The sequence below is a fragment of the Pipistrellus hanaki genome (assembly GCF_964339955.1).
Source record: "Pipistrellus hanaki genome assembly, chromosome: 17".
NCBI lineage: Eukaryota > Metazoa > Chordata > Mammalia > Chiroptera > Vespertilionidae > Pipistrellus > Pipistrellus hanaki.
Genome location: NC_140519.1, coordinates 32,370,610 through 32,396,557, shown reverse-complemented (window position 1 = coordinate 32,396,557; position 25,948 = coordinate 32,370,610). Strand labels below are relative to the sequence as shown.

Sequence of the window (25,948 nt, the reverse complement as noted above, 5' to 3'; positions counted from 1 at the left end):
TAATATTATTATATTATTGTGTTTTCCCTATAATACAAATAATGTTCATCTGTACTGGTAAGAAACTATACAGCATTCTTAATGTCATAATTTCCTATGCAAAGTTCTCTACCGAAATCTTTAAAAGATTGACAAATCCAGTCAATATTTCAAAATTAAAAAAAAAAACATGACGAAAGTCTAATTATATTTCTAAACATAATGAACTCCATATTTTTCTAATATAAATATGAAGACACATATACACAATGTATCATGCAGAAATATGTATATAAATATAAATGTATTTACTGTCCCATTTTATAAATAAAGTATTTCCTTAGCATTTTTTCCCCTAAACTTTTCATGTAGTATATAATATGTATATATAGTTTTTAAGCTTCAAACATTATAAAAGAAGCAATCACGTTTTGCAAATATACTCTCTGACTGCCACTCTTCCTTTCAGAATGATGTTATTGTGTCAAATATTCAATCAGCATAAAAACTAAGATTGTATTTCTCCATTTCTCCTTACCTCGGCAGATGGGTACAGGGAAATCCCAGGAGGCTGTGTTCACCGTGTTGGCTATGCACGTGAGTTGAGGGTGGCCGTCCAGGATATATCCAGTTACACAGCTATAGCGGATCTTGTCCCCAACATCAAACCTTGTACCATATAATACTCCTTTGGGAGGGACTCCTGGGTTTCCACAGGAGCTGCTCTGTAATTCTGTAGAATACAGGGAAAGGAGAGCTTACAGTTATTTTAATACACATCTTAATGTTTTAGATTTGTCAGAATGTCGATCAAGATGTATCCTATGCTTTTAAGAGGAGTCACACAAAAAAGTATTTCATTTGAATAAAAGGAACAGAGAAAATTGGGAAGGGAACAAAATTTTATTGAACAAATGTAATTTTCATGAAAAAAAAATGTAGATATTTTATATTGCTTAATCTTTGTAGTCATGCTAAAATCAGTATTACTCATATTGTACATATAATTAAAACAAAGTAATACTTTGCTTCTTTAAAGTTACATTTTACTAACTAATAATAATCAAGTAAAATCACTCTCTCTCCTTACTCTGAGACTTGTACTTAAGCCTAAACCATGAGCATTCATCTGGGGGGGAGGGGGGGAAATACACATATGGGTGGAAATTTTTTTCACTTGAAAATATAGTGCAGTAAAAATGAACACACCTTTGAAGTTAGAGATTGGGCTAGAATCCCAGCTCTGTTATTTGTTTAACCTTGAAATACAATAAGTATATAAAATTGTGAAGTTTTGCCGAAACCTGTTTGGCTCAGTGGATAGAGCGTCAGCCTGCGGACTGAAGAGTCCCAGGTTTGATTCTGGTCAAGGGCATGTACCTTGGTTGCAGGCACATCCCCTATGGGGGTGTGTGCAAGAGGCAGCTGATGGATGTTTCTCTCTCACTGATGTTTCTAACTCTCTATCCCTCTCCTTCTTCTCTGTAAAAAAAAAAAAAAAAAATCAATAAAATATATTTTAAAAAATAAAAATAAAATTGTGAAGTTTTAATTAGATAAATATGCAAAATATCTGGAAAATACCCAATTATGTCAGGATACTTTTCCCATTGTCATATATCTTATTAGTTAATGATTAAAAATATATGAGCATACAAATATAAAATATTTAAAGTAATATTCACTTCAGACAAAAATACAATTTTACTTTTAAAATAAAGTAATGCAGAGAAATTTATAGAAATAGAAGAATTTATATAATATAATTAAGTTAGAGGGAATATTTTTCCCTTATATTTTCTAAATTTTCTAATTTATAAAATTATATTATTTTTATTCTATAAGTAATAATCATTAGGAATACTAAAAAGTATTCTAGTTTTAGTAAAGCCTAAAGTCTAGCTAATAGTTTTATTCAAATGTTAATTTCCTGCCAGAAACTTAGTTTGGACACTCAGGTTATGATTAGGTATGTAACTAATATTAAGGGAAGCTGGATAAAAAAATATATGAAAATTCTGTACTGTTTTCATAAATACCTAAAAATATGTAATTACTGCAAAATAAAAAGCTAAAAAGGACATTGCAAGGCAAAAATTAAGTATCTTTACATTTTTTATATTCATCCCAATTGTGCAGTTAGTTAGAGGAAGGAAGAGGGATGGAGAGATAGAAATATCAATGATGAAGAGAGAACATTGATTAGCAAGAACATGCATATTAATAATTGGTTTATAATCTGCTTCATTGCATATGGTAGAGTATGTCTTCTTTTCCCCCTGAAATTAAAAATCTTATTTAATTTTTCAATTAATTTACATTCATTATTATTCTGCATTAGTTGCTGATGTATAGCAGAGTGGTTAGAAAACCACATACTTTTACAGAGCAGAACAGACATTTATTTGTTGTGAAGGGACTAGAGTCTGTATTTATGAAAACACCTTGGCGGCTGCGGTGGCTGGCAGTGGCAGCAGCAGCGGTGTGATGGGGGCAGCACCTTCCCCTGATCAGCCTGGTCACCTCCTGCAGAGGAAGGCCAGACTGCAACTTAGGCCCGCTCCATGGAGGGAGCAGATCTAAGCCATCAGGACATCCCCTGAGGGCTCCCGGATTGGAAAGGATGCAGGTCAAGCTGAGGGACGCCCCCACTAGGCACAAATTTTGTGCACTGGGAATCTAGTAAATATATAAAAGAATCTCCCCCATGTACTGCAATCTAATTTGAATTAATTCTTGGAATCTATCTCATGAGATAAAGTCTGTAGATAAAAGAGAAATACTTAGCCGAGACCGGTTTGGCTCTGGATGGAGCGTCGGCCTGCGGCCTTGGGGGTCCAGGGTTCGATTCTGGTCAGGGGCGTGTGCCTTGGTTGCAGACATATCCCTGGTGGGGTGTGTGCAGGAGGCAGCTGATCAATCATTCTCTCTCATGGATGTTTCTGGCTCTCTATCTCTCTCTCTTCCTCTCTGTAAAAAAATCAATAAAATATATTTAAAAATAAAAAGAGAGAGAGAGAGAGAGAGAGAAATACTTAGATTGGACAGTTTTTAGAGAATTGAGAATATTACTGTAAAACATATCTGAAGATTTTACCTTCAAAACACTTCTCTGAAAATGTCAGAGACCCTCTATGTAAGTTTACTTCTATATCCATAACAAATGATGGAGTAATTAAAATATATGTGTGTTTTTTTGTTTTGTTTTGTTTTTTATGAAAAGATGTATATTTCATATATTCTGTCTCCTCAGAGTTATTGCGATTATCAGCAAGTAAAATGAAGGCATTCTGACAATATAAACTATTCTAAAGTGTAAAGTATTGTTGATGGATCAAAAAAGTAACTTGGAAGAGATTTAAGAAAAACAAAAATTCCAATTGTGTTATACAGAGGTTATAGTTGAGTGACACTTGTCAATATTAATTAAACAGAAAAATAATTACTGTACTTGGTAAGTGATATGACTAATTTATTCATTAGAAGCTCTTGAGGGTTACTATTAACATTGCTCTGTGATATGCACAAGTTAAAGCAACACCATCTTCTTTGCTTTCTAAGAGTTTACAATTTAAGGAAGTTAATTTAACTGTTGAGGTCAGCTCTGAGCTATACTGTTTTAGCACATAGACATTCATTTTCCCAATTACATCTCATAAAACACACAACAACATATATGACTCCCCCACTGTAGAGAAAGGAAATCTTGAGGCTCAGGTAGATGAAGTAACTTTCTCAAGGCCACCCGACTAGTAAATGGTACACTTGTGGCTCGAGCTTAGATGTTTTCAAGTTTAAAGTCTCAGATCATTTTACAATTGCATGCATTACCCATGAAAAGCAGGTGTTCTTTTTACAAATGATTATTTAGCAGCTATGATGGGCAATACTCATGGCAATATAGATTTGCAAATGACACACATAGTCCTGATCTCATGGAGTTTATAACCTGATGTTGAGGTTATAAATAATTGATTACAGAACAGTAATTATAAAGTGACAAGTGAGATAAACAAATGTGTAAGCTGTAATGCAGTATATGATGGAGAAAACAATTAGTCTTGATCAATAGGAGGTCTGAAAAGAATTTCATGATGAAATAAGGTTTAAATTGAGATCAGAAATAGGAAAAGAATTATCTGGATAAGGAAAAGAGTTAACAAGTATATTGAAAATTTTAAAAGGATCAAACTACTATAATAGTTATTAGATTTAGCAATAGAAGTAGTACAAGTTCTATGAATATGATACGGTAGAAACTGAATTTGGGGGAGGAATCCATATGGGTTGACCAAAGACAAATTCATACAGTGAATGCATGGACAAGGCATAGGCTTATGAATAGAAAGAGGAACTATTTATGTCATTTTTTTCTCTTGGGGGAGATACTGTAAGGTCTTCAGAAAAAAACAGAGGATAAATTACTGAAATCCATCCAAAATATACATGAGCAGAGATTTTCCTTTGTATGATATATACTGTGAGTTTACAAGCTTAATACTAGAATAATATTGAATATGAATGATTTTTAATAGATCAAAATTAATTTTAAAACAATGAGCAGCCAAAGTAATATATGCATACTACTCAGGTATGATAGTATCAAATAGAGCTGTTTATTTATATACTGAGCAAGCACTCAATATATGGAAGATATTATTAGCTCATCAAATTGCAGTTTTATTATTATAATTAACTGCATTTGAGACCTCTAAATTAGGTGTGATTAAGTTATAATCTATTAGATATAGAGTCATGTCTTTATTAAATGTTAATATACTATACAATGTCATTCTGTTGTCTTAAAAATTATTCAAAAAATAGCAATTTAATCAAAGGTAAAACTGGGTTAATTATCTAAGTCAGATATAAAATTCAAGAGATAAGCTCAACTCCTGGTAGAAGATTTGTATAACCAAATTCACAAAGCTTTCCTATAGTTGTCATTAATTCATGCATTCCTTCCTCTATTAGCTGATACGATTTATCAAGCACTATGCCAGGCACTATATTATAAAATGATATATTTGATGTATCACAGTCTAAGAAGTCCACAGTAGTTTGTTTTGCTTTGTTTTGTAAAGAAAAAAGTGTTTAAAATAAAATGTAAATCCTGAAAGAGGGCATATGAAAAGAACTATAGAAGAACAGTGTTTTCATCATGTGTTCCTTGGAGAAATTTAATAAAACTCTACCAAGCAATTTAGAAAAAGTGACTTACTCGTAAACATGTTAAAACAAACTTGGCTCCAAAAAAACCCAAATTAGTTAAGAGCACATGGGTAATTATAAAAGGCAAGATATTTAGCAAAACATCAAGAAGAAAACCTGATCTACAAAATTGAATGAAAGAATAAGGGATACCATGACTCTGGAATTCAATAATTATTCATTCAAACAGATGAAGCATAATCCTGCTAAGACCAATTAGCAATGCTTTAAAACATTGTAAAATTATATCTACTAAGGGAAGGAAAATCAAGTTGTTTGTACTTCTTACAGAAAATTAATTTCAGGGCTTTATTTCCCAGATGATTAAAATAATTCAGAAGAACATAACATTAAGTTAAACCACCTAGTACCTCGTATCCTGAGACTTCAAAGCACTTAACAAAGTAATACGCTTTTTCATATTTTTTAGTGGTACAAAATGTTATTTTATTACAGATACTGAGTCATTGAGTCATTCCATTTATATAGGATATAAATGGTGGTGCTTAAGAATTCTCTTGGAGACTTTGTTTAGCAAAAATTCTGAGATCATTTTGAATCAGTTATTTCATCTATCAGGCTCCCATGGACTTTAATTCATATATATATACATATATGAAATTTATTTCTTTTAAAAATATTTTATTGATATCAGAAAGGAGAGGAGAGGGAGAGATAGAAACATCAATGACGCAATAAAAATCATTGATTGGTTGCCTCCGGCAGGCCCCACTAGGAATTGAGCCTGCAACCTGGGCATGTGCCCTAACTGGGAATCCAAAATGTGACCTCCTGGTTCATAGACCGATGTTCGACCACTGAGCCATCTTGGCCAGGAAAAATTTGTATCTTTATCTTTCCTTTTTTTCTAGACAATAATCATATCTAGAACAGGGTTGTGTTTCAAAAATTTAGCATATTGTCTGATATATTATTAACAAGCAAAAGAAAGAATTGATTTATTTCCTTTAATGGAAAAACATAAAAGATGTTTATCACACAGAGTTTGTAAAGAGTAGATGTTTAGACACAAAACAGAGTGGAATGGTAGAATATCAGAGAACTGTAGGAATATCATGAATTAAACTAATGTTATGATATGCACTGGACCACATTAGCAACATGTGATCTTGTATGGGTCCAAGCATGTCAAACTGAAAGGATAAAATGGGCCAAAATAATGAGGTATGCGGACCATGAGCTACAAGTTTGACATGCTTGCATAGGTCAAATTACATACTGTGTCATTCAAATATTAGTATGCCCACTGCATGGGATACTAATGTTTTTTCCAATGTTATCACCGATAACATTGGTTTAATCTCCAACATTTTCAGGGAACTCATACAACTTAACAAAAGGAAGATATACAATCCAATAAAAAAAAAATTGGGCAACAGACCTAAATAGATACTTTTTGAAAGAAGACAGAAGGAAGGCAAGAGACATATGAAAACATGCTCAAAGTCACTAATTTTTTGAGAGATGCAAATCAAAACGACAATGCGGTACCATCTCACACCTGTGAGAATGGCTACCATCAACAAATCAACAAACGACAAGCTGGCGAGGATGCAGAGAAAAAGGAACCCTCATGAACTGCTGGTGGGAATGCAGACTGGTGCAGCCACTGTGGAGAGCAGTATGGAGTTTCTTCAAAAAGCTAAAAATGGAACTCCATTTGACCCTGTGATCCCACTTCTAGGAATACACCCCAAGAAGCTAGAAATACTAATCAGAAAGGACATATGCACCCCTATGTTCATAGCAACACAATTCACCATAGCTAAGATTTGGAAACAGCCTAAGTGCCCATCAGCAGATCAGTGGATTAAAAAACTGTGGTACATCTACACAATGGAATACTGTGCTGCAGTAAAAAAGAAGGAATTCTTACCATTTGCAACAGCATGGATGGAACTGGAGAGCATTATGCTAAGCGAAATAAACCAGTCAGAGAAATATAAATACTACATGATCTCACTCATTTATGGAATATAAGGAACAACATAAACTGATGAACAAAAACAGATCCAGAGACAGAGAAGCAGCGATCAGACTATCAAACCTCAGAGGGAAGGTAGGGGAGGGTGGGGGTAAGAGGGAGATCAACCCAAGGACTTATGCAGACAAGCATAACCAATGGACACAGACAGCAGGGGGGTGAGGGAATGAGTTTGGGTGGGGTTAATGGGGGGATAAGGACACAAATTTAATAACTTAATCAATAAAGAAATTAAAGATTAAAAAATACTAATATGTATATGTTTTTGTTGTTTTATGAAAGTACATTAACTTCTTTGATAGTTCTTAAATATGTGCACAATTTGTAAACTACTGGTTACACCTGTACTCACTGAAATACTAGAGATGGAGCAAACAATAGGCCACATTTGCATTTTGAAAGCCATACTGAAACTTTGAAAAGCTTATTTTCAGATTTGGCAATCAAAAGGACGAATGTCTGTTACAGCCTTTATTCTTTTCACTTAATGAAAGAGAATTCTAACAAACTACTTGTTGCTAGAGGAGAAATGACAGCAAATTAACATTTTCTTAGCTGTGTGTGTAAAAGGAAAATAGCCTGTACTCTGACTAGGTGGGAGGAGGAGAGGATGCAAATATACAACCAAGCATTTCAAGCAGTAAAAAGATAAAAGTCTATTGCTACACCTTTTTTTCCCCCCAAATTAAGATAAATCTTCAGGAGGCTGAATATATTTCCAAGTAAAGGAAGTATGAAGTAGTGCAAGAGACAGTGTGAAATCAAATACATAAAAATGTACGTATGCTGTCTAGGCAATATGACTCTGCTTTTACTTTTTTATTTTTTTAATATATTTTATTGCTTTTATACAGAGAGGAAGGGAGAGGAATAGAGAGTTAGAAACACTGATGAGAGAGAAACATCGATCAGCTACCGCCTGCACACCTCCTACTGGGGATGTGCCCACAACCAAGGTACATTCCTTTGACCAGAATCGAACCTGGGACCTTTCAGTCCACAGGCTGACGCTCTATCCACTGAGCCAAACCAGTTATGGCATGATTATGTTTTTAAAGGTACAGCTCACAGGCAATATTGATAAATGTTTGAGAGTCAGTTAAAAAGCCATAAACAGATAACATGAAAAAAATGCAATTGCACAAAGGACTAGCAATTATTGGATATGTAATTTTGAATATGTGAATGAAAGGAAATTAATGTTCTTTCAATTTCAAATATTTGTGCCCCTTTTTTGGCAAAACACATGTTCCCATCTAAAATAAACTGATGAAAAACATTATTTTTGCAAACTATTTAACCACCAATGTAATAAAGTATTTAAAAATATGATTATTTAAACCTAACTCTATCCTGTGCAGCTACCAGAATATTCACAAAGTATATGTTAGCAGCCATCCTCACTTTACAGTTTCTAAAAATGGAATAATGCTACATCTGGCATGGATAGCATTTGATAGCTTGATTCAGAATAATAGAAAAAAAAATGAATAGACTCTCCTCTCCTGATGACAGAATTGGGACAAGTATCTGTATTAAGACTTTCAGATAAAAGTAATTTAATTCTTTTTTTAAAAATGTTAAGCTGATTGTGGATAATTTACTAAATTATATATTCACCCAATGAGTGAGAGATGCCACTGGATTTCAGCAATTAATTAATCACCAAATAATTATTGAAGCCTGAGATATAAATGTAAGAGGGATATAAAAATAGGACACCAATTCTGTTCTTTTTGTAATTATAACTCATTTAGAAGCATAAGCATGCATAGTGATCTTCTGGCATTTAAATAATAAAACAGATTCCATAAAGCTATATATTATATACTTTTACAAAAGGAAGAATACTGTATGAGATAAGTAGGATTTTATTTGGGGAGGAGTCAAGAGTAAAATAAATTATATGAGTAAAGGCCCAGAGAAAAGAACGTACAATATGTGCTCAAGGGAAAAATGCAAAGCAAAGGGCTTAAGCAGAACACTATTCATATGAGGAAACACAGAATTCAACTTCAGAGAAGAATGTGAGTGGCACACTTTGGAGAGCCTTTCAATGAGCTGTCTCTGGCCATAATGCTATGCAAATTCTGCCAAAAGGCCTCAAAATAAAATGGTTTAAAGAGATAGCAGAGATTTTTCTGCACACGATTCTCTGGCTGGTCTAGGCCTAGGATGGATCAGACTATTACCTCAGGTTACCAAAGACCCTGATTTTTTTTTTTTTCCATTTTATTGCTCTATCATCCTGTGGGGCTTTGCATTTATATGATGAAGCTAGACTATCAAAAAGTCTGAAATCTAAGCTACTGGGAGCTGAATCAGAGGATGTTCATAGAAAGAAACTCTCCCTCCCTCCCCATTACTCCTGACAAAACCCCTTCTCATTACTACATCCTTCTCAAACCCAAGGTTTCCCAGAGAAGCACAGAAGCTTGTGTGTGTGTGTGTGTGTGTGTGTGTGTGTGTGTGTGTGTGTGTGTGTGTTTTCCATTAAGGCCAGCCATACTTCCTCATGGATCAGTGACCCATCAGAGAAGAACAGTCATGGAAGTGAATAAGTTATTTTGGTCAGAAGTTACGAAGCTCCTCCTCTCCTGGAAGGCCCTGGTCCCATCCTTGAGAAGGTGCTGCCTTGTCTTGTATCCTCTGCCAGCCCCGGGCATTTCCTGGTGAACAGCTCTTCCTTGCCCATAATCTCTGCAGAAAATTGGAGGTGAGTGTGGGAAGGGAGACTATCCTTGGAAGTACACAGTTCTTGCAGGTCCAGCGCATGAAAACAGCCTCAAGGACTGAACAACCAAAAGGATTTGGCCAATGAGTTTTAGGATTTATTTGGCTCAAATTTCCTTCAAAATCTTATAGGCAATTGGTTTGTTTGCTTCCAGCTACTTCCATGTGCCAGTCAATAGTCAGGCCCTATCCAAAACCTGCTTTAACCATTTCTCTCTCTCTTTTCAACTGGGGCCACCAAGGCTGATCTGAAGTAATGTGCAGGCATGAGATATTCTTTACCTAATCTTTGCCCCAGGGCTGTCGTGAATAAGAAAATAAGAAACTTACCAAGCTTTTTTACCCCTACTGTGCAGTAGCAGTTGACTTTTCCAATCTATTTAACCAGGATTTTAGACTACATTTCCCTAAATCTCTCCTCAAAAAATAAGCCAATATATTCCTAAACTCTTGACTTTGTTGTAAAAGGCAGCCCAGAACAGGCCACACACACCTAAACAACATTCTCATGAACCTCAGCCTTTTGAGCTAAGGCTTCCGTGGTCTGCCATCCACATTGTCATAAACAATTACTTCAATACACTTCCTATAATATATTCCCTTTGCTACTATTCCTAACCACAAACCAGTAACAAATGTCTTAGGTTTTTTTCTTTCAATGCACCACTTCTGTTACAAATACTTCATCAATGTCAGAAATAAAAGCCAATTTCAAAGCGTAAGTGGGATTTAATAGATTTTAGGAATAGGTTCTAGGCTGGACCTCTTGATTAATACAGCATTAGCCCAATAAGGGGACTGCTTCCTTGAGGCCACCTCTGAAATCAAGTTTATCTGCAATCACTGCCACCTCACCACCATCCCCGGAACAGCAGGAGACTGAAAAGGAGTCAGTTGAAATTATATTTCAAGCATAAGGGAGTCATAGCGAGAGGCAGCAAATGCAACAACTGTGTTTCACTCACAGGAAGCTAGAAAATGCTGGGAGGGGCTGTAGGAAAACACTGAGTCTGCAAGACAATCTAGGCCTGTGCCTAGATTCAATGTTTCAGGCTCAAGCAGGTACATACAGATGTAATACTTAACTCAATGAACTATATGAGACTTAGAAATGGGATTTCGTTTCTTTATAAAATTTTTCAGATTGAAAAACTGTATAATGGAGATCAAGAGAATGTGTCTGATCCAACTGCCTGATATGCAGGTATTCCCCTTTTACCATTTTTCAGAGATTATAAATTAATTCTTTCAAAATACCCCTAGACAATCCTTCAGACTCTGCCTAGAGAAGAAAATCCAATATCTCACCTGACTGTCAAGATCCTCCACAACCAGACCCTTTATGCATTGACTATATCATCCTACGCACTCCTACTCACAGGCTCTATTTCAGCAAATAGTCACTTCCCTCCAAGATGTCACATGTGATCCTGCTTCATAGGTTTACAGCATTTTGAAATGTCTCCTGTTTCTATCTAAATGTTCTGCACTTGAAGATTTAAACCAATCCCTTTGCATAAAGCTTTCCCAAACACTTCAGTCCATAGTACCACCTTTGCTCTAGTACTAAAAGTTTCTATTTTCTATTATAATCATTGAACATGTATTCAAATATCTTATGACATTTCATTTTGCCACCTTTTTAAAATTCTTCACTGTTCTCTAGCTTTTAATGGGTAAACCTTATCAACTCAATTGACTTGTGGCCATAATCAAGGCAGATACTGTGCTTTTCCTGTGCCTCTTTCAACTCTTTAATTCAGATATACTTGGCTCTTAATATTTATTTAGTTCCAGAATTAACTTAATTCAAAGAATAATTAGAAAGTTAGAAATATCTAAGAAGTCCAAATTGTTTCAGATCTACTTGAGAATTCAATTCCCTTAAGGGGGGGGGTTGGGGGGTGGGAAGGGCCAAATCCCAGTTGAAGCAAAGGATGATATAATAAACTTTATGGGGACATGAACGGTAAGGAAGTGAAACCAGGGCCTGGAAGAATTTCTGGATGACAAGGAGTATAATGAATCCACACTATTTTACTCTTCCAAAATAATGCTCAACCTTTCCTCCCGATAGGGCTAGCTCTGAAAAATCTGGAAGAGAAGTAAAAACTAAAAGATCAAAAAAAGTCTTGATCTAGCTGATCTGCATTCTTGCAGTTGACCTTATCATTAGAAAGTGAAATATAAAGAATCTGGCTTTGAATCTTACCTCTGACATGTATTGATTTGTGGCCAATGTGGATTTCAATACTGCAGCTTCTTTGCTACCGTAGGCATTACTGATATTAGTATGGGCTACTTAAGCCAATTGATAGTAACTCACTATGATTTTAACCATGCTATGTGTTTTTGATATCTCTATATTCTGAAGTTCATTTTTAATGAAATTTATTGGGGTGGCTGGCTAATAAAATTATATAGGTTTTAGGTGTAAAATTCTATAAATCATCTGTATATTGTATTATATATCCCCAAGTCAAGTCTCCTTCCATTACCATCTATTCCCATTTACCCTCTTCTTCCTCCTCCCACTCCCCTTTCTCATTACCAGCCTCTCCAAAGCTCCTCCCCTCTGACAGCTATCAATCTGTTCCCTGAATCTATGAGTCCATTTTTATTTTCCTTGTTTGTTTATTTTGTTCATTATTTTCCAGATAGGAGTGAAATGATGTTACTTGTCTTTCCCTGGCTGGCTTATTTCACTCAGCATAATACTCTTCAGGTCTATCCATGCAATTGTAGAAAGTAAGATTCCCTTATTTCTTTATGTCTGAACAGTATTCCATTGTGTAAATGTACCACAGTTTTTATACCCACTCATCTACAGATGGGCCCCTTGGACTGCAATGAACATAGTAGTGCATAATGGTCACTTATTTCGTACTAAAAGACAGCTGTTTGCACATGTACTCATTTTCCTCAGAAAATATGTGTTTACGAGGCTTGAGCTCATTGAATCTGTCTAATTTCATTGCATTTAGAAACCACATCACATTACACAATGACAAATATTTCCTAGCAATGCATTTACATTATTCAATTCATTTATCTTCACTAACATCTTAACATTTAGAATATATATATATATATATATATATATATATATATATATAGTCCTTGCCCAAAGATATTTTTTATTTATTTGTAGAGAGAGAAGGGAGGGGGGGAGAGAGAAACAGGGGAAAGAGAAACATCTATCGGTTACCTCCCACATGCACTCAACCAGGGATCAAATTCGAAACCTCAGTCTGTGTCCTGACCCGGAATCATACCCACAACCTTACCAGATATCAAGCACATGAACTTTTGGTGTATAGGAGCAACCCAGCCAGGACAAGGATATACTTTACCATTTTCATCACTGACACACAGTAATCATGACAACTAGTTTTGGTACTTGTTATGACTCATGATAAAGTACAATAGAAACTGCTTCACCAAAGCTATGAAAAACTAATTGAAAACAATTATGACAATTATCTCTCTGCTCATTTGCTTGCACTAGACTCCTCATTCCATACTGACAGAGTGCAGACAGTTTTCCCTGGTGCAACCTAACCAATTGTATTTCAGGCTTTATTCAGTGATCAAGCATACTTCTGATTAAGATTAATAAGAGCTATGCATAGATTGAGTGAGGACTGGAGTTATTAGGATTGTAATATGAGTATAAGCAAAAACTAAGTATCATTGGACCTTCTTATTTTAATTACGTACCCAAACATTTTTAATCAGCATATAATTAAATTTAAGAGGAAATGCATTTGTGTGCTAATTGCCATTGATTATTAATAATATGCTTATTTATGCATGCAAACTCTATAATGGCACATATCTCAACTGTTTCTGAATGACAATAACTGAGCTCTGCATAATGAAATTGTTAATGAAATGGAGTCTCAAAAGAACTATCAGACAATAAAATAGCTCTGATCTCAGAATTCTTTTTCTCTAACTTTTCCTTTTGAAAAATTAGAGCAAGCCACGTGAATTCAGATAAGAAAACATTCATAATTATATTCTGCTGACTTTTATCAATCATGTTTTATTTTCTGGGATAATATGTGTTTTGAGAATATTACATTAAAATATACATAATTCATGTGCACTAAAAGCATAACCATTTAGTTTTTAGCTCTCAAAATGTTCTTTAATTTTACTCAGCAACTATATACAATTAGAAATTACTTTCATTATAAGCTGATGTTCCATTTCCACTTATTTATTCACTTATATTATCTAATGGTTCCTTGTTTATTAAACATCTACTGCATGCCACACATAGTTAGTCACCGGGAGCAATGTATACTCCTTCCCTCATGCAGCTTGTTTAGCTCAACTTATGAGATGGTGGCGGAGAGGTGACAAAGATAATATTTAGGGTATTTTTCGATAATACGTGTTAAAGAGAAATATAAAGAAAAAAAGAAGGAAACCAAAAGGTTGATGGGGAAGGTAGAGGTTTTATACATGTTAGCTAGGGAAGACAAAGCTGAGATGGTGACAGAGTGCAGATCTGACTAAAGGAGGTCAAGGAGCTAACCATAAGGCTATCCCAGGGAAAAACATTCCAGGAAAGAGAGCTGCAAGTGCTAAGACCTTGTGGCACAGAATGCCTTGCGAGTTCACGGAATGGTACAATCTGTTGTAGTCGATGTGCATTCCTGGGAGTGTGTGTATGTGGGGAATTAAGGGACATTCGGGGGGGGGGGGGTGATATCTACCTCTGTCTCTGAAAAAAAAAAAAAGGTTATATTGCTATTTCATGATTTGCTTTTTAAGGCATATATATATATATATATATATATATATATATATATATATATATATATTATTTTCTCAGAATGGAGAAAAAGATTTACGCTCTTTTGTCACCCCAAACTATCTCCCTCCTACCACATCTCCCCATAAAAAATTCAGTTTAAATATGTAGTGTTAACATTATAACTATGTAAGTGCTATTCTTAGCATTCTTAGAATAAATATGCATTAAGTAATGGCTATTTTTGTTTCCTGCATACGTTTCTGTTTCTGATAGTATTAATAATTTCCCTTTTTGAAAAATTCCACATTCAGTATAAACTCAACCTCAAACTCTGCCATTTATCTGAATATCTTCCCAAGCATTCAACTTAAACTCATTGAAAGTTACCTCATTGCTTGTTTGTTTCTCTCACTGCTTCTTAGTTGGATTTTCAACTAATCTTCCTGTTTTATGCGTGACTTTCACTGCCTCTTGTAGAGGTTCCTGTTGCCACCAATTTATAAGACTTTCATGACATTCAGAAAGGCAAACTCAATTTCTTCTTGGCTTTCCCAACTTGTGACTGAAGATCCAACTTTCTGGTGAATTCTTAGTCTCATTACCACTGGCTCATCCAATTACTAGTTCCCAAATTTTGTCTGTTTGATTTTATCCTCTCCCGTTACCTATCTATATTCCTGTGAGTTTTTGCCATTTAAAAATCCTTTTATGTTTCAGGAGAGAATAATAGTCAATGTGTTTACCTTTTTATCTTGACACAAAAATGCATACCCAGTGCTCATTCATCAATCGGAAAGCGATTAATGAACTATAAAGTGAGCATCACTTAGTAAGCATATGGCACATTTGGTTACAGGTGTATAAAAGCTCTGTAAAATCCTAAACCCAAATGATCTCCTTCTAGTGAGATATTTTAAGTACACACTATATCTCTGAATTAATTAAAACATATTTACTATGAATATGTACTGTTTTTAAAGGATCCGCAGTCATCCAATTAGCAAATACGTTGGATCTACCTGCATATAAGTCATTTTAATTAAAATTAAAATTAAATGTGCACACTGTTTCACCTTCTGAGTCTGGAGAAACAACGTACAGTAACATTAAAATTGTAAAACAGAATGCCTATTGATTTCCATAAACTGAACAAATATGAAAAGTTCATTGCATCAAGAACCAACTGCCTTTGGAAAAAAAAAAAAAAAAAGCTATACACTGTATATTTTAAACTTGTTGTACCTGTACAGGAGAGATTGTTTAACACGATGAAACAGCAAAGAACACTGCCAGACTGCCCTTGAATCATTTCAAAAGGACAACTATATGATAATTATGCATAAGGATGCATGTTAAAATATTTAATTCTTACTGTAATATTTAACTAAATGTACTTTACAACAATGCCATATGTTTCTGAAACTACAAGATGGATTTTCTTTGTCCCTATTGTTTGTATAGCACACTGCTTTATGTAAAGTATGCATTCAAAGATACGTGAATGAATAAAGGAAAACACTGGAGCAGGGGAGTGATGACTAGGCCAAGAGCTCAAAGGATTTTCAGGGCAGAACAATAGCCTGTTTGATATTGTAATGATGGATACATGCCATTATACATTGTCCACACCCCTACATTGTACAACAAGAGGAGTGAACTGCAATGAAAACTGTGGATGTGGGGTGATATTGATGTGTCAATGTAGGATCGTGGATTATAACAGATGTTCCATTCTGGTGCAGTGTTTCTTAGGCAGATGCCCCAGTTCATAGACAGTATTTTCATTAGATGATCTTGGGGCTAAATTATGAGAAAAGTAATCATTTTTATAGACTTCAAGAAAATACTGATTATAAACATTTTAAGTCTCATTTTTCTAATTAGTAATCTTAAACCTACTAAGCTGTGTACTGTAATAAACCTCAATCAAAAAGCACCTATCTCAGAAGGAAATATTTTACTATCATAATTAACAATGTTCATTATATGCTAGGAAAAAAAACTTGTTCAAATTCCTCCTAAATTATATGCCTGAGCACCACTTCTACATACATACATACATACATATATATATATAATAAAAGGGTAATATAATAATATAATAAAAGGGTAATATAATATATATTCTATATTCTATATATTCTATATAATATTATATAATATATAATTATATAATTGTATAATTATATAATATTATAGAATATATAGAATATATATTCTATATATTCTATATAATATTCTATATAATAAAAGGGTAATATGCAAATTGCCCCTAACAGTGGAATGACTGGGAAAGACCAGTCGCTATGACACATACGGACCATCAGGGGGCAGACATTCAACACAGGAGCTGCTCCCTGGTAGTCAGTGTACTCCCATGGGGGGAGCTCCGCTCAGATATAAGCTGGGGTGACAGCTGCAAGTGCAGCGGCAATAGCAGGACCCTCTCCCACCTCCCAGGAAGTGCTAAGGATGTCTGACTGCAGCTTAGGCCACTCCCCGCGGAGATCGGACCTAAGCCATCAGTAGGGCATCCCCCAAAAGCTCCCGGGCTGCCAGAAGGATGTCTGACTACCAGCTTAGCCCTGATACTCTGGGGAGTGTGCCTAAGTTGGCAGGAGGACATCCCCCAAGGAGTATCGGGCTGCCAGTGGAATGTCTGACTGTCAGCTTAGGCCCAATCTTCCAAGGAGAAGGCCTAAGCTGGCAAGTGGACATCTCCTGAGGGGTCCTGGACTACGAGAGAGCCCAGGCTGGGCTAAGGGACCCTCCCTCCCGCCCCACGAGTGTGTGTGTTTGTGTGTGTGTGTGTGTATGCGCGCACATGTGTGTGTGTATGATATATATATATATATATATATATATATATATATATATATATATATAATCAAGGGCATAAATCTAAGATGCATAATAATCATTATTGATTTAAAAATAGGGGGAGCGATGAGTATATAGAGTCAAGGGGTTTAGAGAAACTTAGCATATTCTGTTCAATTTTGCTGTGAACCTAAAGGTCTAAAAATGAAGTCTATTAAAATAATAGTAATAAAATATGCTAGTTAACATTGATGCTATTGAATTTCAAAGGCTTTCTGCTACTTGACCTTTCCTATGGATAACACATAGCTTGCCACCAAGTAGATTTAACATTATTTGTCCAAGTGAAGAATTGCACTTACTATAGGCTATAGAAATGTTCCTCCATTTTTAATTGTCCCTGTTCTCTCTCTGCTTTAGTCCCCTCCACTTAATTTCAGGTCTTTGTGCTTCTACTTCAGTGACATCAAGAGATTAGGGCATTCATCATTTTCTGTATATCATGTTATATATTATCACTGTAAAAGCAAGTTATTGGTATATTGTTTTATTGCTTTATTTCTTATTAAAAAACACTTAGTACTGACTGAAAATAATTTCCCATGACACTGCCAGTTCTCTATATTACTACCCATTCCCCATCCCAAGAATCCTTAATATACTTGTGTTTTTCACACTTAAAGTGCTTGTTGACAATTTTATATTTTATAGAAATGGCATTAAGACACAGAATATTGACAGAGATTTACTCAAAACATTTGGTCTTAGAAGTCAAGAAAAGAGTTTTGGGACTAAGCCTTCCAATGGAATTTGTGGTCCAGAGAGAAATAAGCATTGTGAATTTCTTTTTATTTTTTTTATAGGATTACCAGATAAATTAGAGAAAGTGCATTTACATTTGAATTTCAGACAATGAATGAATGATCACTTACTATAAGCATGTCTTGTATATCTTAAGTATTGCATAGGTGTCCCGTATTTTTATTTGCTAAATTTAACAACCCTAATTCTGCAGGGAGATCATTTACGGACTCCTTCTGGGTAAACAGAAGAAGGGTCCTGGGACTCACCAATGCATAACAGACTTCATCTCCTATATCACATTCAGAAGGGGCCTAGAGCTAAATGTGATTAAATGTTTAAAAATTAATATAGCTTTTTTTTTTCATAACAGTGAGTGTATTTTGGAATAACTTCCTATCCATCATAACTTTTTTAAAAAAATTAGCCTACTTTCCTTCACTCGCATTCAAAGGAACAGTTATAGATCCCACCTATACAGATATTCGAAGACAACGTATGCAACGAGAAAACTTTGTCTTCCAAAGCCTTTCAGTCCATTTATCAGGAAATACCGTCCTCTTCTTAGGTCTGCAGAAAAATGTCACTTTCTCACTCCACGGGAGACTGGTCTCACTGCTGACATGCAGGAGGGCCTCTTCTGTCTGTTGTCCCCGAAAGCTGTTTGTCTGAAAACTTTTATATATTCCTGTCTTTTTTTTTTTTTCCTGTGGAGTAAACTCATGGGGAGGCCCAGGCCCTGCAGGAGAGCCATTCCATTTACCATCTGTTCATTTTGTGGGTGAGTAGGTATAGCTGAGAGGCTAAAAGTGGGAAGCTAGATCTAGGTCCTGGGCTTAGAGTAATGAAGATAGTATCCTGATCCGTATATCACTACTATGATTACTGTCTAATCGTTTCAAAATGCAGACAGACAAGGTCACAGAGCACACATTCTCCTAACAGCAGCACATACATTTCTTATCTATCCTGAAAATTCTTACTGTTTTCTCCATTCATTCCTTACACCATTATTGGCTTTGGCTTTGTGTGTGCCCAGCATGGTGCTGTGTCTTCCCAAAAATTCTCTCTGCTCTGTAGACATTCTCTAGAAGAATCAACTCTCTTGGATATTATGATATTAGTTCATATAAAAAATGCCGTGGGAAAAACAGAAAAGAAAGGGGGGGAAAAGTTAATTCTACTTAGAAAACTCGGAGAAAATATATATTGAACTGGGTCTTAAATTACGCATAGAAAAATCACTTGATGAAGATGAGATAAAAGGCACTCAGAAAAGGGGCCTTTGTAAAACCAAGACACATAAATACACAAGACTTGTTTGGGTAAGACAGGCAGATTGGAGGGAACAGAGTTTAAAGCATATGGTCCTGTAGACAAACAGTGGCAAAGTCAGAAAAATACATTGGGGCCAGTGTGTGAATGCTGTTGATTACTTTAAGATTTGGCCTGGGTACATGGAAGGCTTTCACAAAAGTTAAATGACATGACCAGGATTATGTATTGAAAAATATAATGATGCAACAGAATCAAAGCTGAGAGCAAAAGGACACTAGAATCAGCGAGGAAGTTTTCTTCAAGGAGAGAAAAGAAGGCCTGATGCGGATGGTAAACTGATTTCCTATTCATCAGCGAAAGTCACTCCCGTGGCTCAGGAATCCATCATGTCTTTCTATTTCCCACACAGAAAGCCTCACATTTTCTGGGCATCAATGACACCCACAATGTTAGCTCACTCTTCTTATATAATCATTTCTTATTATAGTGTCTTTGTAAGAGCCCTCCTAAAACGAGTTAAAAAAAAAAAAAGTGATTTCAAGAAGATCTGAAATCTAGCTCAGGTCCTGATACTCTGGTGTGTGACCTCTGGTGAGTATTTTAACCCTTTTGTAGAGCAATTTTCCTTTCCTGTAAGTTATATACTAGTAGTATAGTATATTTCTAAGTATAAAAATACAATTTGGGTGGGATAGTCTCTTTTTTTATTAATTCTTTATTATTGAAAGTACTAGAGGCCCAATGCACAAAATTCGTGCAAGGGGCTCAGTCTTCACAGCCCCAGCTTTGTCTGGAAGGTCATCCAGAAGGACGTCTGGAAGGTCGTCTGGCTGTCCGGTCCAATTAGCATATTACACTTTTATTATTATATATTACATATGTCTACCCCAAAAAAAGGACTCTTACCATTTACAACAGCATGGATGAACCTGGAGAGCATTATGCTAAGCAAAATAAGCCAGCCAGAGAAAGATAAGTGTCACATGATCTCACTCATTTATGGAAATATAATGAATATTCATGAATATAAACTGATGAACAAAAATAGATCCAGAGACATAGAAGCATCAAGCAGACTGTGAAACCTCACAGGGGAGGGTGGACGGGAGTGAGTTGGGGGGGGACGGGGCAGATTAAAGATCAGCCAAAGAACTTGTATGCATATAAGCATAACCAATGAACACAGACAATAGGAGGATGAAGGCCTAGGCTATGGAGTGGAGGCGGACTGGGTGGGATAATCTTTTAAACCACAATCAGGTATTAAACTACTTAATTCTTTTTAGTAAACCCCTTAAGTTAAAAATTGCTTCATCACGTGTTTTGCTTTTTTTTTTTACTGTGATATATTTTAGGTTGAATTCCCCAACAGAAAATAGGCACACACCTATTCTATTGGTGCATAGGGTATTTTTAGCCGCCTATTTTCATGGAGGATGAATATATAAAGGCTCAGACACATTGAAGCAGACTGTCCAAGTTCAAACGATTCATAAGTGGTGGCTGCCAGTTTTGATGTGAGGTGAATGATTTCTTCCCCCCATTACACCATGCTATATATAAGCAATGTGGAAATTGTAATTGCCATGACATTACGAAGCGCTGAGTAAGTGGACACATAATGAAATGATTTATTAGAGGTTAGAAAAAGGGAAATAACTATCTGGGCATCAATGTGCTTCCTTCCGGGGGGGGGGGGGGGGGGGGACTGCTCTCTCAGGGCGAGGGCCTGGGCCATCGGAACATGAGTAAGGAGAACAGAGCTTGATCACAGGCTGAACCTCCCTCAATTATCTCAGCCCAACCTCTTCTCTGTGCTCCTGATTCATACACCCACCTGCCTAGTTCACATCTCCATTCAGATGCCCTCTTGGCATCTCAAATAATACAAAAGGTCCAAAATGAGCTTCCTGTTTTCTACCGGGTCTTTGCCAGGTTTAATCGCCAGTGCTGCCTCCTTCCCAGCTGATAAAAGGAGAAGGCTGACAGTCCTCTTCCTGTCTTTGACTCAACTCCTAGCTTTTCTTCCATTCATATTCAAATTCTGCCATAACTCATCCCCAGAATATACATCATACCTGCTCTCTTCTTCCCATCTCCACGGCCGCCACCTTATTTCAGCCAGCACTCTCTCCTGAATGCTGCCACATGCTCCTATGGGTCTGCCCATGCACACTCTTGCCTCCCTGCACTCCATCTGCTTACATAGCACCCGTGATAAATGACAGCATGGCACTTCCCGTTTAAACCTTGTAACAATTCTCTTATCATTTATAGCACCACCATGTGCTCTAGAACACACTGCTACAGCCTGAACAGTCCTCCTTTCAGTTTCTTCAGAACAAAACAAATCCATTTGCATTCTTAGTCCTTCTTCCTCATCCAAACTTGCACTGACCTGAAGGTTGTATATATATACATACATAGATGTACATACATTTATATGTATAGTACATGCATATGTTGTTTAATAGCATTTATGCAAAAAAGTATTGACCAGTTTATTATTCATGGAGACTACAAATCTCTTCAGGTTAGAGGCCTTGTCTCTCGTTCACCAACGGTTCTACATGCATTGTGTAACCCCCGCCATCTAGAAAGTGCTAAGCACTATTGAATTTTCTTAGAGTAGAAATTTCACAAAGGAACAAGATCCTTGCTGAAACCGGTTTGGCTCAGTGGATAGAACATCGGCCTGCAGACTGAAAGGTCCCAAGTTCGATTCCGGTCAAGGGCATGTACATTGGTTGTGGGCACATTCCCGGTAGGGGATGTGCAGGAGGCAGCTGGTCGATGTTTCTCTCTCATTGATGTTTCTAGTTCTCTATGCCTCTCCCTTCCTCTCTGTAAAAAATCAATAAGATAAAACAAAAAAAGAAAAGAAACAAAATCCACTATCAAGTTAAAGGGAGCAAATCCAGACCATTTTTATCTCAGAACTCTTTCTACAGACAGCTTCATATTCAAGATCTTGCATTATCTTGATTTAGATGGCATTGTATGGAGCTTATTTATGGGTTCAAATCATTCCCTACAGTCATAGGTCTGCTCTAAGGAGTCTACGCTCTGATAAATATCCTTATTTCAAAGCTGGGTTTTGCAGTTCTTTATTTTCTGAACCTCTACTGGCATCATTTTAAGAATGCATGAAGTTAATTGAAAATTCAGTCCCTTGCATTTTATAGCAGTTGTCTTTGGGTATAGTACAATGTCATAATCCTCCTGTAGCTTACTATCGAAGGTTTATTGAAAGTGGAAATGTTACAATACAAAATTATGATGAGCTTTATGTAACCAATCTTCTCTGCTCATCTGTGTCCCAGAATGGACTAAATTAAACATTAACTAGATTTTGAGCTAAATGGTAAATTGTTTGATGCCCTGTTTTACTTTTTCTTTGATTACTGCATTACTACCAGAAAATATATCATTACAAAAACACGTGAATTCTTCACAGAATCTGTTTAAAATGGAGTTTTCCCAGAGTTACATAGTCATGATGTTTTTAAGGTGGCCCTTGCCTTTTCAAAAGACATGTGACTTTTTGAAATTGTATGTTTGTTTACTTTAAAAACTTTAGCACAGAAAGTTTTGCTTTTATGTGATCCCCTGTAAATCAAATTACTGCATTTTTAGTTCATTTTTAAAGTGCATTTAATAAATGGTTTACAAGGAATTGGAATAGCTCAATGTGTACCTTTTAATGTACCTACCCCTCCACCCAGTTCACTGGGATCGTTTTAATTTTATAAATGGAATTTCAATATAGATTTTTTGGCATTACATACCCAACAACTGTAGCCCAACCTTCCACAACTAACGCACCACGTTTTGCTTCTAAAACAGAAGGACAAAACTGGTAGAAGTAAAGAAAAATCAAGGCTCTACTGACGACACTTTAATGAAATTATAAATTTACTGAAACCATGCTAAATTGTAACACTTGACATCATACCCATTCTGTTGCTATAAACCAGGGTTAATATCAAGCAACTTTCCGCTGCATAATGGCTGCTGTTTTTGCTTAAAATTAATTGCACATGTGTTTAATTACATAGCAGTTTTTTGAAAGTGAATATATAAAATGTTATTTATTCTTGGTCTTGCTCAGATTTCTCAAATTATCGTTCTCTAACTCTGAAAGCAACAATGAATTTTAATAAAGGGCAGGGTTTGCAAATTACTGTTGCCCGGTTATTGCCAGTGAGGAAAAGCCTCTTTCAGAAACTGAATAAAGTTCTATTGTCTTTGTTCATCTGGGAGAAGGGACTTGAATTACTTGACTAGGCCACCAGAGGGCACTCTGATGATGACCAGTAGACATTCCTCTTGAGAGGCCACTTAGAATTGCCTTTATCATGGAACTGCTATGCAGACCTTCTTTGATGTTGCCTTTCATTCTGAAAAATTTTTATCTGAAACTCCAAAAGTAATACTATAAGCGACCCTCAAATAACAACTATACTCAGTACATTTAAATAGCACTTAAGCCAAGATGGCCTGGGTGTATTTTTTTGTCATCATTTTCAGAACCTGATGTGACTCAGGCACATGTCTACATAGACTGATTTAGACTGATTTATCTTTGGTTCAAGCTGCCAACCCAGTTGTACTTAATGTGAAAACAACAGGATAGACTCTAATGATTCAGAAACCTATTTATAACATGTAATATAGACACTGAATGATTCAGCAACCTATTTATAAGTAGACTTTACACTAACATGTAATATAGGCGATGAATATATAGCTATATACAATATAATGACATTTAAGGAAGAAAGTGTCCTTGAATCATCTTTTAGAATCAATCTACTTTTCATCGAAGCAGATGTCTAGGTATTAGACTCTGTTAAAACCAACCTAGTTTTGGACAATTTGTAGAATTACAGAAGGATAAATCAATCGCCATTGGTGATCCAATTTTGGCCTGATTATCAACTTAATTTTTTAAGTGTGCTTTTATAATGCTTTCTAAGCTTTTTCCTTTTATTTTTTTTGTAATTTTTATAAAATGTATATAAAAAAGCATCCAATACCACTGACTTGTAATAAAAAGCTACTTCTATATATCATGAGAAAAACATCACATCTACTCTCTAGATTGGATGCATGAAGATAAAATATGTGAAAGCACTTTGTACAGTGACTGTTACATAACAACCAGTCATTAAATGTGAGAAGTGTCACCATTTTACAAAACATATTCCTGAAGTGTACATTTTTGTCCACATTATATTACAATATGTAACATAGATCATTCTTTATTTTGGTCCATTTCCTACCTATAGTTTTAAAATATTACCCTAAAGTTTCCCAGCAAATCTATACAGTATACAGGATAAATAAAACATGAAGACCTGAAAATTAAAATAATACAAGAAAATATCTCACTATTATGACTTTTCCACATAACAACAACAATTTATGTGTATATACATAGCATTACATACATTCTATATGTGTATGTGTATATATAATATCTAAGTGTGGGTATACATATATTTCTGTATTGATATGCATAAGTTGATTTTTCTCTTTTTAAATAAACACATGTTCTGAAAATGAGCATTTTTTTTTTTAATATATATTTTATTGATTTTTTACAGAGAGGAAGGGAGAGAGATAGAGAGCCAGAAACATCGACCAGCTGCCTCTTGCACACCGCCCACCGGGGATGTGCCCGCAACCAAGGTACATGCCCTTGACCGGAATCGAACCTGGGACCTTTCAGTCCGCAGACCGACGCTCTACCACTGAGCCAAACCGGTTTCGGCTGAAAATGAGCATTTTTTTTTTTTTGCTTTCTACAGTAGAGAATCCATTTTAAAACACCTTTCTAGAGAAAGATCCATTTTATATTATTATTTTATGAACTATAATAGATCATGCAGTAAGTTAGTACTTTAAAAAAAGTCTTGTAGAGATTCTTTGTAAGAAAAACACCACTGTTTCAAAAGAACAAAGGTTAAAAGGAATCTGCAAAGACTCACAATGTGTGACACTGTTTTATTCACTCTTTCCCTAAACGTGTGGCATCTACACAGTAGCAAGGAATGTGCTTGCCACTTGTGACACAGTGTGAATGCAACATACCTGTGTTCTCTGGCCTCTCAAAGGTTATAATATACTGAGGTATATGTAAGTTAGCAATTATATTAAATGCAATACTTATTTTTTTAAGGGTGTGAGTTGTTCCATTATATTTAGGGTTTAAGATTTTTCCACTTATTATACTTTCCACCTATTTTAACAGTAAGTATAACAGGTGTTGCTACCAACGTTCTGAAGTAAAACACCTTATCCAAACTTGGGAATTTGAGGAAGTCTCACACTGCTAAGATGACATTAGA

General features: G+C 35.6%; 1 protein-coding gene across 2 annotated transcripts in view; it reads right to left on the bottom strand.

Annotated features, from left to right (window-relative positions):
* The window catches only part of CSMD3 (CUB and Sushi multiple domains 3), a 771,720-nt gene that overhangs the window by 607,311 nt on the left and 138,461 nt on the right, over window positions 1-25,948 (bottom strand). For both annotated transcript variants that reach the window (XM_084864313.1, XM_084864314.1), the window contains exon 4: window positions 518-712. In XM_084864313.1, coding sequence (XP_084720439.1) covers window positions 518-712 — 195 coding nt within the window. The remainder of the gene's footprint in view (window positions 1-517; window positions 713-25,948) is intronic.